Source organism: Myxocyprinus asiaticus, chromosome 30, assembly GCF_019703515.2.
Source record: "Myxocyprinus asiaticus isolate MX2 ecotype Aquarium Trade chromosome 30, UBuf_Myxa_2, whole genome shotgun sequence".
Lineage (NCBI taxonomy): Eukaryota > Metazoa > Chordata > Actinopteri > Cypriniformes > Catostomidae > Myxocyprinus > Myxocyprinus asiaticus.
In genome coordinates, this window is record NC_059373.1 from 10,202,005 (window position 1) to 10,225,041 (window position 23,037).

At 39.5% G+C, this 23,037-nt stretch overlaps 1 protein-coding gene across 1 annotated transcript in view; it reads right to left on the bottom strand.

Annotated features, from left to right (window-relative positions):
- Positions 1-644: 644 nt before the first annotated feature.
- The window catches only part of grin2da (glutamate receptor, ionotropic, N-methyl D-aspartate 2D, a), a 73,559-nt gene continuing 51,166 nt past the window's right edge, over positions 645-23,037 (bottom strand). Inside the window, exons 8-14 of the mRNA XM_051664769.1 lie at positions 22,379-22,532; positions 21,190-21,315; positions 20,572-20,801; positions 18,231-18,391; positions 9,676-9,863; positions 6,347-6,579; positions 645-5,170 (exon numbers count right to left, since the gene is read on the bottom strand). Of these exons, the coding sequence (XP_051520729.1) occupies positions 2,144-5,170; positions 6,347-6,579; positions 9,676-9,863; positions 18,231-18,391; positions 20,572-20,801; positions 21,190-21,315; positions 22,379-22,532 (4,119 nt within the window). The 3' untranslated portion in view covers positions 645-2,143. The remainder of the gene's footprint in view (positions 5,171-6,346; positions 6,580-9,675; positions 9,864-18,230; positions 18,392-20,571; positions 20,802-21,189; positions 21,316-22,378; positions 22,533-23,037) is intronic.

Here is a 23,037-nt window from a genome sequence, read left to right on the forward strand (position 1 = left end):
CTTGATATGGCTCAGATGCAGTTACAAGCACATACAAAAAACATTTAGCCTGTTGGACTGTACATAGTTCTGTCAAATATGCACTTAAAAATTAATATTATTCATAAATAAAAACTTGAAAATGAAAAAAAAAAAATGTTTGGCGAGACAAATTTGGTGTTCAACAAGTTCCACAAGCATTAAAATTTTAAGGATATTTAGGCCTTATGTAGTTTAAAAATGTTAACATCTATACAGTTTAGAGATGTTGGGGATTGTTCCCCCCACTACTAGAAAACCGTGAGTTCAATAAAAAAAAGCATACCAAGTCAGAACAGCCTGAAGGTCTGTGCCAAGTTTGGAGGACATATACTCTAGTTTCAAAGCTCTAGGAGCCGTTAAAGTCAAAACTGAGTTAGGAATTGTGAAAAAACCTTAACTCAATTTTGTTCAATAACAGCAAGTTGGATTTGTCAAGCCAACATAATAACATAATTCAACAACCAACCCAGTAATCTCAACAAAAAGAAACACAGAATGTAAGACAATAAAATGTTTGCACATGTTGAATTTTTTTAAACATACACACACACACAAACACACACACACACACACACATAGTTGACTCAGACCTGCTGCCAACATGCATTTGCCCTTAGCAATATTCACAGTCAATTATAGCAATCACTTCAAAGATGCTAGCTTGCCTAATGGTAAAAGCGAAATAAAACAAAAGATCTACATGACTGTTTTAATAATCAGTCTTTCTCACAGTTGAGCGAAAACTTGATCCGGCTTTTTTACTTAACAGATATGTCTAGTGAAAACATAAATTTGTAAATCTAATTTCCTCTCATTTACCCAGGTTTTCCTTGCTGCTACTTGTACATCTTAAGCAAACTTGCTAAGCAAGTATAAATACAATGTTAGAAGCTAATAAATGGCAGAACAGAGCAGCTTGTAAAAAAAGGTGTAAAAACACAGTGTTAAACTGTAAACAGTGCTCTCTTTCACTTATCGCTCTCCGAATAATGACATGTCAATCACTGACATCTCAGTTAGCGAGTACAGTGCTGCAGTATGGCTAGCCCTGTCATCCTTACACTCCAAACATCAGCATTAATGCTACCATAACTGGCTCTGACAAGAAGGCCTCCCCCGAGAAAGCTACGATCTTAAAAGTGTCTTCTTGGTTGCAGCACACTGTGTTGTCATGGCAACATGTACATTCAGTTGAGATGGGAAGGGCTGCCACCGATAATAGGTAGTTGAAACATTGCATGTGCCCTACTGTAATACAGCAAAGTGCTTATATTATTTTTAATAACTCAACACAACTGTTTCAAACCAGATCACAAAACATTTATATCATATATAATAAAATAATTTTTAAATATAAAATATATGTATTGAATGTTGTTTGTAGTTAATTATGTATTGCTCAAGGGAGGAGAATGAAACATGATGACCTGTGAAATGACTTCAGTGTAACAGGACTGTACATCAGCTCCACTTAAGTTTGGCATTCATCTTCAGTAAGCTAATATGTGATCAGTCATGGCTAACTTACCCTGTTGCTAGGATTACAAACACTGACAACAACACACAGAATGCTAGATGCCAGTTTGTGAAAGAAGGTGGAGGTCAAGGTACTGTATATGCTCGAAGAAGAAAAAAATGGATTGCTACTTTCCTTTGTGAACACTTCCCTTGAGATATATTCAATAAATATACACAACAATTACACTGGTGGGGTGTTAGGGCTTTGTATTTTGACCTCTGAATCTTGCCTTGAAAAACATTCCTGAGCCATCCAGGAGCAAAACACTCCCAAGAAAATCACATTTACCCATAACTTCGATGCTCCACCTAAAAGTCCCCAAGAAGTAAGAGAAGCAAAGTTAATCCCATATGAACAGCCTCGCTAACATCAACAAGATTTGTCAGCATGGCAGTACCATTCTTACACAAGTAAGAGAGAGGGCTCCAGTTTATGTGACATCCCAATCCAATTTTTTTTCTTAGAAGTATAATAGGTTTGTGCAAGAGAAAGAGGGTGCCAGCTAAAGCAACCTAACCCGTCCGTCATGAACAGTTGGCATGAGTAGGTGACTTGATTGCCCATGAAGGCTACCTGCTGATGTTCCTCATTTAATTATGTCTCTTAGACCTCACTTTCAACACTGGAAAAGTGGGCAGAACCTCGACGCGAGCACAGGCTCTTGGTTTTGAGGGGAACGTGTGGGGATTGATACCTTTGGGGTTGGGGTCCCGAACAAAGTTTCTGGTATTGGAGTTTTGCACTAGAGGAGGACAAAGAGGAGGGCTGTGGGGCACCAGGTGTACATGAAACAACTGAAGGGGAGGAAAATGAGGAGGAGGAGGTAGGTGGAGGAACATGTATATGATGAGAGGAAGATGGTGGTGCTGGGAGTGCAGGGACCATTGGAGGGGGTAAAGATGGTGGTAGACTCTGAGGTGGGGAGGACTGTTGCCGGGATCGGTCTGAGCGCTGTAATCTTTGTACATTGAGGTTGGATTGGCTTCCAGATTTAGCCTGGCTCTGAGCCCGGTCCGGTTTTGATGATTGCCACTTGGGTCTTACACTGCTGCTAAAACTGTGGCAATGGGGGTGTAGCTCCTCCTGACTCTGAGAAGTCACTCGATTCCATTTGGAGTCAGTGCTGGTGAAGTGATGGGGTGACTGGCAGGAACAGGATGTGTGGCCTCGACTCTTTTCTTGGGACCTGCTTTTAGACCTCTTTTCAGTCTTCAGTGGTAATTTGTCTACAGACCAATATCTTCGCGGGGGTGGGGGAGTCAATGGAGTTGGAGGCCACTGGTTTGATCCAAACCCCCCTGATCCCCATCCTGTAACTGCTCTGAACCCCAAGCTGCTTTCTCCACCACCCCATCCCAAAAATGATTCATCTCTACTGTTTATGCTGCCTGCTCTTTCTCTGGAAGGGTAGGTGTCAAAAAACCATCCTCCTCCCCCAATGCCTCCAACCGCCCTTCCTTCGTGGCCCTCCCAATATCTCTCAAACTTACCAAACTCTCCTGAGGAACCTTCATCATCTGTGTATATCTCAACCGTTTTTTCTCTTTCCCTTTCTGACTCTGAGTCCTCTTCTCTGCTTTCTCTCAGTCTCCCCTGTTCTTCTGGTCTACTTCTTTCCACATCTGACTCTACATCCTCTTCCTCCTCAGAATCCCATTCATTAAAAGACAGGCCTTCTCTCGAGCGGGCCTTACCTCTTCCATTCTTTCCCAAAAGGGGGCGACTCTCTCCACCTCTTCCTCGCTCATCTCTCTCGGCTCCTACAGACTTTTGTCTTTTGGAGGACAGTGGAAGCAGGGGTACAAAAGACGATGGAGATTCTGAAGTTGGGTTCCCACTACCCCAAAATTTGACAGTTGAAGAAGGCTTGTATGAGGTGGAATAATGCTTATTGTTAAACCTTGGTCTGGAGTGGTGATGTGACTTAGGGCTTCTGTGATGCCTTTCCTTTCCTCTACTTCTCTCTTCATCATCGCCTACTTGATCATCCCTTTCTCTCTTTACTCCTTTTATGGGAATATCCCACTCATAACTCCTTGTAGAGCTTTCACTTTTCTTTCGGAAAGAGCTCCGCCTCAGTGCAGGATAAGAAGAGTATTCCTGTCCTATTCCTTTTTCAAAAACATCTTTCCTATCAGTATTACCTTCCTCTTGTTCAGACCTCTTTTCCCTCTCCCTTCTCCTGGATTTCTCCTCTTTTTTCTTTTTCTTTTTGACTTTACGTCCTTTACGCTCCCTTTCCCTTTCACGCTGTTCTCGCTTCTTTTTCTTTCTACCCTTCTTCCTCCTCTTTCTCTCTCTTTCTCTCCCTTTGTGATGTTGTTTCTCCTCTTTATCATCTCTGTTGCCAACTGCTCTTCTGTCTTTTTCTTTCTCTCCCCAAGATGCCCACCACTCTTGAAGTTGTGCAAGCTGACTGCCTGCTCTGTCTCTCATCTGCGCCCTCTGTGCACAAGGTTTGCGTGGTGGTATAGGTGGTGGAGGAGGACTACTGGGCAAGGATCGAGAGGACATGCATGAACGACTTTTTCTCCTATCCAAAAGCAAGCTGGACTCCTCTGTAAGCTCATCTGTGTCATAGTCCTCATATATGTCTCTTACATCTGCCCAGTACCTGAAGCTTTGTAATGATGTGTAAGATGATGAGGAGGTCGGAGAATTGGATAGGGAGATTGATTCTGAAGAAGAGGATGAACTAGAGGTGCTGGAGCTTCTGGAGGAAGTGGTTGTGTAGCATATGGATGGAGAAGGTGAGGGGGGAGTTTGGGTCGGGGAAGAGATGGGCACAGGTACAGGTAGAGGAAGGGGAGGAGGACGGCATCCTCTTCTGCCACCTCCATCCCTCACTCCATACCTGCCACCACCTCTCCTACCGAGGGGAAGAATGTTTTCATACAGTGGGCCCCCTAAGCCCTTCCTTTTTGAGAGGCTGCTTCTCCTCCAGAAGGATTGCTGAGGTGAAGAGGGATGTGGCAATGCAGGGTTAATGGATAAGTGTCCAGAGCCCTGACTTTTTGGAAGTAACCTTGGGTTTCCAGAGGATTTTGTCCCACGATGCTTAGTTTTTGGAGTTAGGGCGCCTACATTTTGTTGCTCTGCAGAGACACCTAGGCCCTCTGGATCAATTGGGCCATAGTATCTTTTGTATTCATCCAGACCCCCCTCTCCTCCACTTACTCCTGTGGCCCAGTGTGCCCCAATTCCCTGTAATTGTGACAAGTCTGTAATTCCACTGCTCACACCACTGGGCTTTTCAGGCCCCACCTTTGGACGTGTCCACCGATCAACCACTGCTAATCTGCGATCATGGCGTGGTAGGAATGTAGAGCATGGCATAGGTGCTCCAAGAATGGGACTGTTCGATGGCCCTAGAGCCATGCCAGAATGTCCATCTGACGGAGGTGAGCCAGGAAGAAAGGCATTGTAAACTGGCAGCTGCTGGTGGTGTTGTTTTTGTTGTTGCTGCTGTTGTTGTTGTGCCATAGTGATGGGGGGATTGGCCACAACTGTAGAGATCACATGAGGTGGGGGAGGAGGAGGAACTGTGGAGACATGATGGTATTGAGGAAGTGTGCTTTGGGAACCTCCTGGAGCTGTTTCATCCTCGAAATTGCAGCAGCTGTACATTCCCTATAACAGATAACAAGTAAAAGATTTGTTTAGCAAACAGTTACATATCAGCAGGATATCATAATATCCCCCTTGGAGACATAAACACAGATTTAGCACTTGGAAAATGTCTCGGTAAAGACTTGAAACATTACCATAATAATGAAATACTAAAGCTCCCTGTGCTTTGATGATGCAAGAGTAAACACTGTAAGCTCAGGTAACCTTTATCTCAGGTAATGGCAATGCTGACCTCACTATTTGAGTGTGCCATCTAACTTAACAGCCTTACAGTTCACTGATAAAAATGGTGTTTGCTTGCAAGGGGGATTTAGGGTTATCCTCATTCCTTCCACAATGTAAGCAAAGAAGACTGACAGTGATAATACAGAATTAATAAATGATCCATCTTCTGTCATCCGCTTCTCTGTTATTCATCACTATGGGAGAAGTGGAGGGCTTTTGCAAAATCCCTCTGTGTATTTAGTGGGAATACTGAATGGCCCATCACACTGCAACTAGACAGGAATTATACAAGTGTGCTGCAAAGTCCCCTTCTATGGATTTAATGCCTGATTGTTACAGATTACTGTCACTCTTTGTACTCTAACCTTGAACTAGCAGGCAACAAGACTTTAATCATATATTGCAAAAAGATTAATCTTGCCTTTCACTTATAATTTAAACAATTTCAGTTTATTTCAGTTTGTGATTTTTGCTTTACTGATTTTAGTTTGCAAAGTTTAATGTACACTATAAAATAGAGCACACAATTTCTTGTGTTTCTTGGTGTATATTTGTCTCAAATATGGAACATTTTCACATTTTCGGGTTTAGAAAAAGCAAGTAAACTATAGCGGGATAAACTTCTATAGGAGAGAATGGGAGAACACAACAAATATTATTTTTGTGTTCCCATATGTGCAAACAGCAAAAGAAAATGTTTCCATAACTTTCCACAAAAGGAAAAAAAGAAAGCAGCTGTATTAGGAACCCCATTGCAGCAGTGGTAACTATTAAAATTCAAAATTAATTATACATTTAAAATATAAAAACTTTGCAAGATGTACGCTGCTAAATAAGGCAGAAACTTGTCAACACAGTCTGTGAAATGAGTCCATAGGGAGAAATTCAAAAAACATTTATTTGGAGATGAGTACAGTATATATTATTGGGGCTTTCAGTTAGGTCACTCACACGACTGAAAGCCAGTAGGAAGTCCAGTCCTCCAGAACGGCCCAAACAGTGGCGGAGCTTCCAGTAGACAAGATGCTCCCATGCAAACACCAGCAGACTTAGGCCCATGGCCACAAGAAGCATATAAAATACTCCCGCCATGTTGTCTATGTCCAGCTTGGAACTCATCACCTCGATCTTATCATTATGGCAGATGCCAGAGAGCCAGAGTCGTTCAAGCATGTCGATCTCATCTGAAAAGAAGGTAAAAAATGGGCACAATGACAGAAGATAAGAAACATGAAAGATAAGCAGGCCTAAAAATAGGGCATTAGAAAGAAAATTGGAGTGAAGGTAGAGAGTGATACAAAAAGAAAAGAGGAGGATAGAAGAAAGAGCAAAAGGAGGTGAAAGAGGAAAGTATTCAAAACCTATTGTTGGTCAAAGTGAGTCTTTAATTCAAATCTCCAGGCAGTGAAGATTTTGATTCAGCTTCGGTTATAATAACACGATGTTCACAAAAAGGTGAAAATTGAAAAGCAAAAAACAGAGCAAGGAAAAGAATCATGAAAGGCAAAGAAGAGGAAAGAGAGAGGCAGAGAAAGAGAGACTGAGGAGGATAATAACAGCTTTGATGGAGGTCTGAAATAGCCTGGTTTCAAGGTTCTTGTGGTAAGACAGACCCAGAGTAGTTTGGAGATGAAAGCTCTAGACTGATGGGCCTACCTCCCAACAATAGCCATTAGTGCATTTATCAGAGTGAAAATGTCACTGTGGAAAAAATGAAGGCATGACAAGGGCATATTTTTGGTGAAAAAAATGGTATGCATTTAGACGTCTGCTTTATTTTGAGGATTATATATATATATATTGAAGATTGGAGGAAGTGAGATAAGTCTAAATACTAATTTTATATGAAACAACACATAAAAACACTAACTCCATTAAACTCCAGGGAAATTACAGTGCATTCATAAAGTATTCAGACCCCTTCATTTTTTTTCACATTTTGTTATGTTGCAGCATTATGCTAAAATGCTTTAAATTATATATTTTTTTCACATCAATCTACACTCCATACCCCATATGACAAAGCAAAAACCAGATTTTTTATAACTTATTATCAAAATTTATTAAAAAGAAAAAACTTAAATATCACATTGACATAAGTATTCAGACTCTTAACTCAGTACTTAGTAGAACCTTTGGCAGCGATTACAACCTCAAGTCTTTTTGGGTAAGATGCAACATGCTTTGCTCACCTGGATTTGGGGATTTTCTGCCATTCTTCTCTGCAGATCCTCTCAAGCTCTGTCAGGTTGGATGGGGACCATCGGTGGACAGCCATTTTCAGGTCTCTCCAGAGATGTTCGATTGGGTTCAAGTCTGGGCTCTGGCTGAGCCACTCAAGGACATTCACAGAGTTGTCCCTAAGCCACTCTTGCATTGCCTTGGCTGTGTGCTTAGGGGCATTGTCCTGTTGGAAGGTGAACCTTCAGCCCAGTCTGAGGTCCTGAGCACTCTGGGCCAGGTTTTCATTAAGGATATCTCTGTGTTTTGCTGCATTCAGGTTTCCTTCAACCCTGACCAGACCCCAGTCCCTACCACTGAAAAACACCCCCACAGCATGATGCTACCACCACCATGCTTCACCGCTGGGATGGTATTGCGCAAGTGTCAAGCGGTGCCTGGTTTACTACAGACATGACGCTTGGAATTGAGGCCAAACAGTTAAATCTTCATTTCATCAGACCAGAGAATCTTGTTTCTCACAGCCTAAGAGTCCTTTAGGTGCTATTTTGCAAATTCCAAGCGGGCTTTCATGTGTCTTGCCATAAAGCCCAGATGGGTGGAGTGTTGCAGTGATTGTTGTCCTTCTGCAAGTTTCTCCCATCTCCACACATGATCTCTGGAGCTCAACCAGAGTGACCATCGGGTTCTTGGTCACCTCTCTTACCAAGGCCCTTCTCCCCAGGAAGAGACCTGGTTGTTCCAAACTTCTTCCATTTAAGAATTATGGAGGCCACTGTTTTCTTGGGTACCTTCAATGCAGCCAAATTTTTTGTAGCCTTCCCCAGAACTGCAGGCAGTTCCTTTGACCTCATGGCTTGGTTTTTGCTCTGATATGTATTTTCAGCTGTGAGAACTTACAGTATATAGACAGGTATGTGCCTTTCCAAATCATGTCCAATCAACTGAATTTGCCACAGGTGAACTCCAATCAAAGTGTAGAAACATCTCAAACATGATCCAGAGAATTGGGATACACCTGAGCTAAATTTCAAGTGTCATAGCAAAGGGTCTGAATACTTATGTCAATGAATGGTTTTTGCTTTGTCACTATGGGGTATGGAGAGTAGATTGATGTGAAAAATGTGTTTTTTTTTTTAAAGCATTTTAGCATAAGGTTGCAACATAACAAAATGTGAAAAAAAATTAAGTGGTCTGAATACTTTATGAATGCATGGCCTTGAACTGTGGCTCAGGTAATGATAATAGGAAATGGAATCATGGGAACTAAAATCATAATTTGTTTCATCAAATTTATTCAAACAGGCAAAATCAGTTCTAATGAGAATTCCAATCCAAATACACGTCCAAATTAGTCCAGAACCAGAGTCGGTTCGACTACTGCAGTGTTTACCGAAGTGACCCTTTGGCTAATCATTTTTGTGCTCATTTGCTGTGACAATTTTCCTAATTTTATTTATCATATTTCAATTCTTTCAGCTCCCTTTCATATTTAGTCTTTAATCACGATGTGGCTCACTAGTTCCCTAATCAAAGTGTCTCCACAAAAAAAAAAAAAAAGCATGTGAGTGTCACACAACTCAAAAAGGTGCCTTATTTCAAAGAATTTAGATGTTGGTTTACCATCTTATACTGTATAGGAGTGAGAGTGTTTGTCATAGTGAAATAAAATGGGTACGAGTCTTTGTATTTGAAAATTACAACCTGTAATTCATGCTGACCTGAAGTGATAAAGGGACAGTTCACAGAAAAATTATTTACACACCCTCATGTTGTTCCAAACCTATATGACTTTCTTTCTTCTGTGGAACACAAAAGGAGATGTTAGGCAGTATGTTAGTATCAGTCGCAATTCAGTTTTCCATACAGTGAAAGTGAAAGTTGATGGAGGCAGTCATCTCCTGTTGTTTTCCATGGAAGAAGGGTTTGTAACAATATGAGGGTGAGTAAATGATGACAGAATTTTTATTTTTGGGTGAACTATACACTAGTATAGTGTTCTACATGTAATTATGCTTCCAAGTCCATCAGAACCCATTTGAACCACTGTCCTTGTGTAAAAGGCTACTGGTTACCAATACATATAGGAATTCTCTCACCGTCTCCAACTAACTGTAGTAGGGCAAGATCTAGTGGCCGCTTCAAGCGCGAGTTCTTGTGTAAAGCAATGCCATATCCTGTTGTGGCGAACACTTTGCCGGAGCCTATGGTCATCACTTTGCAGCCCTCATCCTTACGAGCCATGTAGTTCAAGACAGCCGCATCATATATAAATGCATCCAGTTTGCTGCAGAGAGAGAAAGGAAATGGGAAACAAAATATCAAGGCATGGGGGAAAATTTGTTTGAGAGACCAATTCTCACTTTATTGATTGTTACATGTTACACAGATGAATGAAAAACATTAATGATCTTTAGGGAAATCCAGTTCTTAAACTAAACAGTAAGTAATGGTTACTCAGTGAAGCCAATTAAAGTCCCCATGAACTGGTTTGCAAAGCAAGGTTTTCTTTTCTGTGTTGACAGGAAGTTGGGATAGAACATATTGAAGTTTTATATATATATATATATATATATATATATATATAAATAGAGTTAAGTTCATGTTACAGTAATGAACAAGATTTACTACTTGCTAATGTAAAGAAGGTATTGTTAGAGGGAGGGACATTCTCATCTTAGAGAGCATTTTATTGGACAAAATGAATAACTGCAGCATACTGCAATTCATCAGTATTTTTTACCGAATCCCCATAAAAGAGACCGTAACTATGGTTTACCATGTTTTTGTTTTTTGTTTTTTTAATTTACAGTAACCACAAAATGAACCATGGTTACTATATTACCACCATACTGCTGTACTAACACCATGGTTAATTGCATTAAAACTATGGTTTCTGCCAAAAAAACATGGTTACTACAATATTAGTACTACAGTGATGCAATCTACACACAAGCGATGACGACCTGTGGGAACGAGTGCAATCGACAGACCCCGCCTCCATATTCTCTGCACTCCCCAACATTCACCATGACCAAACTATTGTGATGAAATTGACATTTATATTCATTTTTATCTATTATTTTAATTAGTATTAAAGGAAATATTAAGAATGGAAACAGGAAAACGGATGGAAAAAAGAGTGGGACAAAATGCGGATATGAACCGTGGTTGCTAGGACAACGGTACACATTCACACACCGTCTTTACACCACACACCACTGCAGTGACATCTATTGGCTAGTTTGTCACATTTTTCTGTGGTACTATTGGGGTGCAAATAGCTGCCCTGTGTGGCAGATGCTATTTACACCGGGGTGCAAATAGACAATCTGAACTACTAGCATAAATTAGGTTAAGGTACACAGCAGTGGCGACTTGTCAGAAGAGGCTAAGCCTCCTCAAAAAATTATTCATAAATAACAACAATAGTGATACAGTTATCTGTTTTTATTTTGTTTTTACCAATTTACCTGCTAACATACACAACTCAGATGCCTTTAATGGAAACATTTTTCATTATTATTCTTTCTTGCGTGGTAGCCAGGTGAGTTTAAATTATCAGTGTGAAGAGAAACTTTCAAAATATGCCAAAGATGATGGAATAAAATGTATTGGAAGAACTAAAAACCTGAACGACAGGATCATACAGTAAATAAATTAGACACAATGAAGCAGTGGAGGATGGTGTTCGTCTGCACATACTGTATTAGGTGAGTAGATATTACTACATAGAATGGTGCCCCCCATTCAATTATAAATGTTTGCATTGATCGTAGTCTGTAACTGGCGCTGCACCATTTGTTTCATTCATTTGTTGTATTGAAAAGTGTTGAGTTGGTGATTGGAAAGATTATAACTCAACAGTAGTTATCAAGACTATTTTAAGATATCAGGGAAATGAGATCATCTGTGTACTGGAGCATAATTACCAGAAAAAAACATATAATAAAACATGATATTTTGAACCACTGCAGTCTTTTATTGCTTTGATCTTTCAATACTGATTTATATATTAACGTCTATGGAAAATTCTGTCACAGACCGCCACTGGTACACAGCTACTTCATGCATGCATACTCTTTCTTTATTTGCAGGCAGATAATCAAAAACCTCTGGTGATTTCTAGAGCACGTCTTGTTTCCTTGCCATAAATGTGATAATATACAAGCACAAGCACTTTGCAGAATCTCTGCAGAGAATGCTGGTATTGTTTGGCTGCTCACTTGGTTGAAATGAGCACCGTAAAAAAGGAGGACTAATTTGTGCAAGCATTGGTCTTCAAATGAGCACTGTTTTGAGCAAAACCACCTGAGATTGGCCAATACTGTAGCAGTGATTGGATTGGCTTGCTGCAGAGGTTTAGTTCTTTTAAAAAATCTAAGTTACTTCCATGGTAAAGATTAGTTATTGAGTGACAATTTGAGGTGTGATTGTTGGTATCATGTGTCTTTATACCTTCTGTATTTTAAATTACATTTTGGCCCTCAGAGGGAAAATGTTTAGGTGGAATGCATTATGCAGATGCATTGTAACTAAACTGTGATTTTTGCCTCTTTGTTTATTAGACAAACAAACATAGTAGAAACTGACAGGAAATTATTGGAGAAAGAGAAGAGGCATGGGATTAGGGGACAATGTTGCAGGCCAGACTTGAAACTGTGCCACCAGCATAGGCACATTAGCTTAATGTGCTATTAGGAATTTCGACAAATCTGGCGATTGAACTTAAAATCTTTGCCTGGGGATGAAATGGCGGAAAAATCCCTTTCTAAATTTTGTCCAGTACATAATCACGTAGCACTAACCCTAGCATTGTAAGGAATCGTTTTGCACAGGCAAGCACCAGTATTTTACACAGGCAAGTTTCATCGTATTACTACACTCAAAATATATTGAATTATTTACTAGATGAGACATTTACAATAAAGGTAAGCTGCAATTCTTTTTCAGAAGTTAGAAGGAAGCATGTTGTTTATGCCATATAATAGTTCAAGCTTGAAGTATGTGCACCAATATGTCTCTTTTCTTTGATCATATTTTTGCCACCTTGTAACATACTAACATCTTTGCAGCCAAATCCCATACTGATGGCTTATTGCTGACTTTTCATTTGGCTACTCTTGAAGCCCTTGCTAAGCACACCTTGAGGTTATTAACAAGCTCAATTTAGCCCTCGAAGACCAGCCAGAACCACATTAGCATTCCAGGTAAAGTGTTATATCCAACAAAATAGAGCCCTTGGGGGAAAATGAATCATACATTTCAGTGAGGGTAAAGCCAAAAGAACAGGAAACACAAAGACAGGTGTTTGATAGTGTAGAATGCTGCCCCACAGTTTAACACATCTGAAATAGGGAGGCAGTAAAAGCAGTAGGTAAGCTGGAGAGGTAAAAACTAACTAACAGTGAGTTTGAAACCTGGCTTGTTAACTTATGGGCCACTGGGCCTAACTCAAATTCAGTTAAAGTCTCAGTCATTGCAAAGGGAGGCGACTATTGTTACACAAACCAAATGCTCATGCCAGATTCTTTACGAGAAATTACAAAGACAAAACCCTGGGATTCTACATTCAAGTCAGGAAGCATAACCACTTTAAGAATATGCAATGAATATTCATGCTCTTTGAATGCATAATGCAGTGAATTGAGCTTTAGATAGTATGATCATAGACACACACACACTCTCTCTCTCGTGCACACAGGCTGTCTGAACGCCGATTCAAGGACAGTGAGGCAGTGTTAATGACATCACAGTGCTATTTAATAATTCTGGACCTATCACTGCGTTTTATGATGCAGAAAAGTGAATGAACAATACACAACCCTAGAATTGCTTGATTCTGTGATTAAATGCTACCAGATGAAAATGGAATAATAGGAAATCACATGCTCTTTGCTTGATGATGACAAAGTCTAGCAAAGCTTTTTGAAAGTTTTGCTTCTTAACCACTGTCATACAAAATGGTGTCAAGTGACTAGAATTGGCACATAAAAGCAACGTCACAGGAACGTTCTACACTTGACTGAAAAACTTCTGCCATGTCTCAAATCTGATGCCACTAGACCTGTGCTCAGAATATGTCACTACTAATTAAAAAATTATTTGGCTCTACTTTAAAGCAGGTGTTACAGTTTGCCTTGTATCCTAATCTAAGGGTAATACCACCAACTCTGTTGCTGCAAACAGAAAACTAAACTAACCCTGTGTCCAAAATCACTTACTATCAATTCTGAATATTATGCAGGATTAAAATTAGTGCATCTGAAATCATAGTGCTGTATATTAAAAGTGTAAATATTATCCACAGCATTATGCTGTTGCTTACATGCAAATGCTAAATTACATTTGCACCAGGAAAGTACATTTTTTAATTTAACATAATACAGTATAACATAATAAATATGAGAATTGAGGCACAACCTAGACAAGGAAATATCAGTGCTTGAAAAATGCAGCAAAAGAAAACCAATCACAAATCATTTTGCAAATATGAAAATAACAAATATGACAATAATCCCTGTTGGTCGATTTTGAACAGCTAAAATACTAACATGCTATCATTTCTTTTAAACATATTGTAACGCTTCTCACTTTTCCTTAACTTTGTTTTTTGCTGAATTAGGGGTGCCAGACAGTGACCAGCTGTCGATTGTGTGACTGTCAGGTTCTGTCTGTCAGTCAAGTCATTATTTCAGTTACATAGGAATAGTTTAAAATGCACAAAGTATAAGGAAATTTAAACACCTAGCCTTGGAAAAAAGGTATTACTCTCCACAATAAACAGGAAATAAAGAAATAAAAGTTCAAAACACCCAATATTTGCAGTCCCCAGGTTTACAACTCCAATCCTTTAAGCTCGGAAAGCTCTATTTTCACAACAGTAACTCCATTGCATCAACAGGTTAGAGAAGTAACTTCCACTATATTCAACGACAGAGTACTTAATCTGAAAAACTACAAAACACTGTTTTTGTTAGGGTCCAAAAACACTAGTTAGCTGGCATTTAACATGTGCTGCTTATCTTTCACACTCTTACGGCCGCCATCTTGATTTTCAACACTTTCTGGTTTTAAAAGTGAAAGTAGAGGCGGAGCTAAGATCAACTCCATCTTGTTCTCCTGCCACTAAAGCAAGTTTCCAATGGATGACGGTGAGTTGCATCTTCTCATTGGTTTTCAAAATGACATTGACATGAAATAATATTTCATTTGAATATATTATTTAAATATTTGCAATGGTTTTATGATTGTGAATGACAGCGTCACACTCCCCCCTTTAGCCAGCCTAAAGGAGAAGGCGCATAAATACACATTACTTTTGTTTGAGGTCTTGCTCAGTGAATCCAAGAAATTCTTCCTCTTCACTGTCCTCCTGGAATATTTTTAGCACACAACGTCTTTGTTGTGCCTCAACTTCCTGAGCCGAAGGAAATCCTTAAATCCTCTCTTAAATCCTCTCCGCTTTCCTCTAGAACAATCTCATAGTTAAAAGGTCCTAACTTCTGCACTATCCTAAAGGGTCCTTGCCATTTTGGAGCAAGTTTAGCAGTAAAAGATTTCTCTGCCTTAGAGTAAGGGTGAGTGCGTAAACACACTGTTGTTCTACTCAAACATAACTTCTCTTTGTCTCTTGTATTCGTAGACCGAAGAGCTCCACCAATCTGGAATAGTAGTCCACAAATACTAGCAGATACACATTCCCAGATGTACTCCTTGGAAATGGACCCACCAAGTCTACTCCTAACATTTCCCAAGGTTGTTGCACAATAGTCTGTTGCAATGAATCAGGTAGTCGGAAGCATTCAGATTTATAACGTTGGCATGTGCAACAGTTATGTACAAATAACTTGACATCTTGGTTTAGATTCAGCCAGAACACCAAAGTTTGCAATCTTTTAAAGGTCTTAAATCAGCCAAGATGTCCAGTTAAAGGGTCTTTGTGGAAGAACTGAAGCAGTTAAAGACGAAAAGCTACGGCTATGTACATTGCATACACAGTTTTGTGTGGAAACTGTAAAATTTATAGACTTTGTCTTCTAATATACTGAATTTAATCGTCGGATTGACCATGACTTCTCCTGATTTTACTATTTTCTCATACAGGTGTTGAATGTCGGGATCAGCCTGCTGTACTTTCCAGAGGTCATGATCTGTGATAGGCAGAGTTCCCTTTTCTCTGGCTTCTCCTCAGTCTTCAGGGATATCATGGTGGAACAGGTCAGTACTGGAGTTTCAGGGCAGTCCAAAGGTGCTCTGGACAAGGCATCTGAAACTGTGTTAAATTTACCTTTCCTGTACTCCACTCTAAAGGTAAATTCCTGGAGATGAAGTGCCCACCGAATTAGGCGAGTGTTAGGCTTCGGAGTCTTAAAGACCTATACCAAGGAAGAATGATCAGTGACCACAGTAAAGAAAATTCCCCCTCCATTTTTCTAGAGCCCACACAACTGCTAAGCATTCTTGCTCTGGGGTGGTGTAATTTCTTTCAGCAGAATTTAAGGTATGACTGGCAAAAGCCAAGACTTCCTCTGTGCCTAGTCCAATTTGCTGCACCAGGACAGCTCCTAAGCCAGCCTCACTGGCATTAGTGTAGACGATGAAGTGGAGATTAAGATTAGGATGTCCCAGCACAGGTGGAGATACCTGCTTGAAATTGCAGACTCCACAGAAATTTAGCTCCTTTCCTTTTTAAAGCATTAAAGGGTTCGGCCAGTTGGGGAAAATGTGGGACGAACCGGTGGTACCATCCAGCCATTCCCAAGAACCTCTGAACCTCCCTGATGTTATTTGGCACAGGGAATTCCTGAACAGCTTTGGTTTTGTCTGGGTTGGCCTCAATTCCTGAAGCAGTCATAATGTGACTTAGGAAAAGTATGGAAAATGTGAGTTTTATTCATATTAACAGTCAGGTTGGCTTCTCTCAGTTTATCCAAAATAGCTTGGATGTCCTGGAAGTGTTGTTCCCAAGATGGAGAGTAGATGATTTTATCGTCCAAATATACGAAACAGTTCTTTCCACGTAGCTCTCTCCCAGGACTTTTTCCATGAGCCGTTGGAAGGTGGCTGGGGCATTTTTGAGACCAAAGGCCATGACATTAAATTGAAATAACCCCTGACTACATATGAAAGCAGTTTTTCTTGACTGTCTTCACCCATTTGTACCTGCCAATAGCCACTATTCAGATCCAAGGTGGAGAATACTACAGCACCATTTAGCAATTCCAAGATTTCCTGGATGGTAGGAAGGTGATAGGCATCTGATTCGGTGATGGAATTTACCTTCCGGTAGGCCCATGTTGAAGAGGAAGGCTCGATGACATCAGCAGCTAACTGTTTGGAGGAAGAGACACGTTAAGGGGTTCGGCCACTTGGGGAAAATGTGGGACAAACCGGTGGTACCATCCAGCCATTCCCAAGAACTCTGAACCTCCCTGATGTTATTTGGCACAGGGAATTCCTGAACAGCTTTGGTTTTGTCTGGGTTGGCCTCAATTCCTGAAGCAGTCATAATGTGACTTAGGAAAAGTATGGAAAATATAAGTTTTATTCATATTAACAGTCAGGCTGACAGTCTGTTTCCAATGGATGATGGTGAGTGGCATCTTCTCATTGGTTTTCAAAATGACATTGACATGGAATAATGTTTCATTTGAATATATTATTTAAATATGTGCAATGGTTTTATGATTGTGAATGACAGCGTCACACTCCCCCCTTTAGCCAGCCTAAAGGAGAAGGAGCATAGGTTTTGGTTTTATGGGAACACTTTGAGTGGCATAGATTTTATGTTTCAAAACACTTGTTTGACCCAATACATTGGTGCAGACATCAATATTTTCTTCAAGTTGTATTGCAAGAAGTTTCTTTCAACTCTCATCTAAGCAAGAGTGTTTACATGCTGTTTGCAACAGGTCTGGTTCTTCCTGCAAGGTACCAGGGACCGCAGCAGAGAAGAGAGTCAGAGGTGAAGTATGATTCCAATCATGGGTTGGAACAGGACTTTTCAAAAAAATAATATCTTTGTTCAGTTTGGAACCAGTAAGCATTTTCTAAACCCAATACAATTTCCATGCAGTGACATCGCACCAATGGAGGGAAGTTATTCTTCACACCTTTCTTCGAAATGGAGATGAAAAGCAACAGCCAACAAAATAATTAACGCCTCTGTTTTGATCCATCATGTCACCCACATCTGTCAATTTCTTGTAAGCACATCTGTTTTTCCCACTACTTAAAAGAACATCTTGATTCTCTGGGACATAACACATTTGTTTTCTGATTTTGGGCCAGCATTAAAGCTAATTTTTTGAGAGCTTTTTTTATTTACCAATGTAGCTACACAGTACATATATAAATGTATAAATGTATAAAAGTTATGCAAATATGTATAAAAAAAAAAGTGGCGGATAGCCTTACTCAAGCTATAGAGTGTTTTGGAATTAAAATGAGGATGCGGTAGGTCTATTCTCAGATCAGTATCTAAAGGGATAGTTCACATAAAAATGAAAATTCTGTGATCATTTGTTCCGCAAAGCAACTTGGTGCATTAATATAGAATTAAACTGATGTGCAGCCACAGTTGTGCATACATCAGCTAATGTACATTGTAACGTTCTGTTTTACATAGCAACAATAGTCACCATTTACTCACCCAGTCTTAAGGTTGTCAATGGCCTCTTCTACACCTCTCTGATTGTTCCGCACCATGAACTGATGCATGTTGGGGTAGTTGCTTCGTATGTTTTCCTCTGTACTCCCATTCGGGACAGTGCCGAAGTGTAAAGGAGGATACTGCTCTGTGGGCTGCTGGAACTGAAAACAACAGAGAAGCACCAGTGGGAGATACTTCATTAGGCTTCTGAAAAATTTTATTACAGTTTAGGGCACTGAAATTCAGCTTATTATTAATTTGGCTAACTATGATGTGGACCCCCCCCCCCCCCCCCCCCCCAAATAAAGAGTAAAAGAAGGAAAATTTAATCATTGTTCTACAATTATAGACCAGTGATTTATTTGCATAATTTGGCCTACACTGTCCCGCATAAACAAAGATCCGGTTCAAACACATTTGAAAAGATTAATGGCGTGCATCCAGATAACCATGTTGTTGTTTATTGTTACAAAACTATCATTTCATCTCTTGCAAAAAGCAATTTATAAGCACGAATGCCTCGCCTTAGATCAGTTTTGTCCAGCATGTGCTAGTCTCAGCCTCAAACAGCATGCCCACAGTCTGTTCACTGACCGTCTCATACAATATTCACACAAAAATGACAAGTGCTCGCTGAAATCAACGGTTCCAATCTGATTACATGAAAGATGCTACGCAACATACGTGAGTCAGGGTGCAGAGGTTTTTATCAGTCTGCCAGGAAAATAAGGTACCAGGCAGCTGTAATGAGCACCTTTGAGGAAGAACTAATCACTGAAAGTTTGCAAAGTTCATAACATCAAATCTCTGAAAATGTTTCTTTTTTGTTTGACACAATTAAAAACAAATTAACTAGGCTAGATATCCACAAGCATAGCTATATTCTGAGTATTATCTAAAATAATTAATGCTTACTACTTCTGAGCAGATGCAAAGTCTGATCACAAAGTCAACACACATTTTGAGCTGTCAGATTTACTGACCACTAAACTGAACATAAAAATTTAGGTGATTTTTTCCTGTCTAAATTGGCATTTCTTGACCATAAACTGAAAAGGTGGACCAGACTTATGCCAGTAATTAAAAGTCTGGCTCTTCAAGACTACTGTTGGCTTCATGTGCTATCAGAATAATCTTACTTCCCATTTTCATGTTCAAGTGCTTTGTTGTTGGAAAGAAAAGGAAAGATGAAGGACGCCAGCTTCATTCTTGCATATTTTTTGAGGAACTCTTGTTTTGACACAGTAATAAGTGTTAGTCAACTTGCCTTGCTGACGATAATGGAATTTTGATGCTATTTTCTGTATAAAAATATACTGTACAACATGCATCAAATGGCTACAGCTATACATAAACATATATGACTGAAAAGGCCAGTGATAACAAGGTATTTGCATTTAGAAAAAATTTAAACCTTTCATTTAGTACAGAAACTGTACTTTTCTCCGCCATGTTGAAAGTTTACGTCTACTCTCAACTCAGAAACCCGGGTATCAAAATTATGTGCCCTTTCAAGTGGTATTGTAATTACGAGTTCCCAGCACATAAATGTCCCAGCAAAGTCTTATTTACAAGTGGGAATTTTAGATGATACCCGAGTTGCCGAGTTGTGACATTGGAAGGAGCATGTCTACATGAAAGATTATGGAAGGCAATGATTTTGCAAAGTTAATTCAATTTCAGTGCATTATTTCAATACTATTAATGTGTTACATGTGATAGTTAACTAATGACTCGCACTTCGCGGTTTGTTTTAAGGAAATTAATTAATAATTTTTTAGATGACATTTTCATTAATACATTATATAGGTTGTGTAAAATTGATGCAGGTGTGTTCAGTTATGCTTATTCACTGGTACAACAGAAACAACAGCTTTTGCAATTGTTTATTGTGTATTTAAGTCTGGCGTCTTCTGTATTTTGTTTTCTACTTGAATACGTGATATGTCATCATAACAAATGCCTGACTCGGAAGTAAGAGCATCCCAGGTCCAACTTCCAAGTAGGAAACTCGTATTTACGATAATTACAATAGCATGCGAAGACAGCATAAGCATATGCTGAATCGTATGCTTTCTGGAAAACTTCAATATAACAATTAAGTGAAATATTTTCAGAGATACATTTACAGTATTATTATTATTTCATATTGTACTTTATTAATATTTATCAGACATGAATCACCCATCATGCCTTATTCTAACACAAGTAAAGTGCAACCACATGCAATATCTTCACTCAGTTTGGCTCAATAATATCTAAAATAGTGAAATTCTAAATTGCAAGTCTTGCAATAGACAAATATAACACAACTAATCAAAATACTCATATCCTTGTTTACCTTCTTATCACTGAGGCCAGAGACAGTGTCGATGTACTCTTCTTGGATCATGAAGGCAGCCAGATTAGCAGTGTAGCTGGCCAGGAAGATGACAGCAAAGAAAGCCCAGACCAGCACCATAATCTTACTGGTGGTGCCTCTTGGGTTCTCCACTGGAACCGAGTTATTAAACACCAGAGCCCACAGCAGCCAAACAGACTTCCCTATGGTGAACTTTGAACCTCCTGCCTCTGGGGTTGGAAAACAAGCTAAATGAGACGTGACTTATTATAACATAGATGGTGATAACAGGAAGTGTAAAGAAAACAACAATAAGTTTGAGTTTAATTGAGTTTAATGAGTTTAATATCTCCTAGTCTCCACCAACAGTTGGTGTGTGGTGAGCATACTGACGCACTATGTCTGCCGTCACATCATCCAGGTGGATACTGCACACTGGTAGTGGTTGAGGAGAGTCCCCTGTTCACTATATAAATCGCTTTGAGTGTAGTGTCAGAAAAGCGCTAAAAGTGTAATGTTCATTCATTCATTCAGTCATAATAGAGTCCTTCATCACTGATTGCATTCATAAAAGTGCCTATAGGGTGAAACTATTAAGATAGATATTAAGCAACTTACTCTTGCCGCTTTGTAAGCTTCGGTTATATCCAACAGGGCTGAAGAACTCGAATATGAAGACAGTCACCGCCACAACCGTCAGGCACATGACGAACATCATCACCCACACGGCTGGACTGTACGGTTCTACAATAGTGAAAGCAACATTTATGAAAAATGAATCTGACAATTCTCATTGCTAAAGGGAAAGTTCACCCAAAAATGAGAGTTCTCTCATCATTTACTCACCTTCATGCCATTCCAGATGCATGACTTTCTTTCTTCTGCTAAACACCTTCAAAGATTTTTAGATGAATATCTCAGCTCTATAGGTCCATACAATGCAAATGAATGGTGACCAAAGCTCAGAAGGTCTAAAATCTCATAAAGGCAGCATTAAAGTAATCCATAAGTCTCCAGTGGTTAAATCCACATCTTCAGAAGAGTTTTGATAGGTATGGGTGAGAAACAGATCAATATTTAATTCCTTTTTAATATAAATCTCCACCTTTGGCCAGCTCCAACCAGTAGGTGGCTGAATGTGAAAGTGCAGATTTATAGTAAAAAAGGACTTAAATATTGGTCTGTTTCTCACCCACACCTATCATTTCAGAAGATATGGATTCAACCACTGGAGTCTTATGGATTACTTTTATGCTGCATTTATGTGCTTCTGGTCACCATTCACTTGCATTGTGAGGACCTACAGAGCTGAGATAGTCTTCTAAAAATCTTCATTTGTGTTCTGTAGAAGAAAGAAAGTCATACACATATGGGATGGCAAGAGGGTGAGTAAATTATGAGATAATTGTTTTTGGGTGAACTATTAACTAGAGGATAAGTCTCAAAAAACAGTATAATTTGTCTATGCATAAGAAAATCTAAACAGAATCACTGAAGTTTTTTGCATTTTACTTTACTTTTATTGAGAGTGGCAGTAGAGGACAGGAAATGATGGGGAGAAGGGGGTAGGGAGGCAGAATCAAGAAATGACACATGCCAGATGAAAACTTGCGTCACCCACAACATATCACATGCACTAAATGTCAGGGCACAGCTTTGACAAAAAGATGACTTTTGAAGACTTGCAAGTGTATGGTCAACTTTGAATTAAAAAGATGTACTATTTGATACATGGAACAACATGATTAGAGTAACTCTAAATCTGAAAGTTACATGAAGCCTGTGACATTCCCTACTATTCCCTTACCAAGGAAAGCAGATGGTGACACAGTGCCATTGCTACGAGAGACCATGACACTGATGCCAGTCTCCACAAACGGAACAGAGAACTCCACAACCTCTGACCTTTCTTCATTGATAGTCAGGGAGCCGATCGCCATGTCAGCACGCTTGGATACTACCTGGTGGGGAAAAAGGCTAATGACATTAGACATAGTGAAATCGTACTGCCTCCAACAGTTGAGTGGATGTCAAAGTAGCTTAGTGTAATAGCTGACCTTTAGTAAAAACGAATTAGTCTACATGAAAGTTTTTTAGAATTTTCAAAACTTTAGATCGGACATTTATGTGACATTAATGAGCACTCACTAATTTTATCCTCATTATAATAGTTTTACCCCTAAAAAAAAATGAGATGAAGAAGTTTTATTTTACATAGAGCTGAGATCACATGTTGTGATCACATCACCAGCAGACTACTACTAATTTAATTTTAGTAACCCACCTATTATCAAACACTTTTGCTCGCGGAATAAATTAATCATGGCTGACTGCAAATAGTGCATTTCTAAAATAACACTGGTAACTGAAAATGTCCTGGTTACTTTCGTAACCTCCGTTCCCTGATGGAGGGAACGAGACATTGTGTCGATGTAGTGACACTAGGGGACGCTCTTGGGAGCCCCA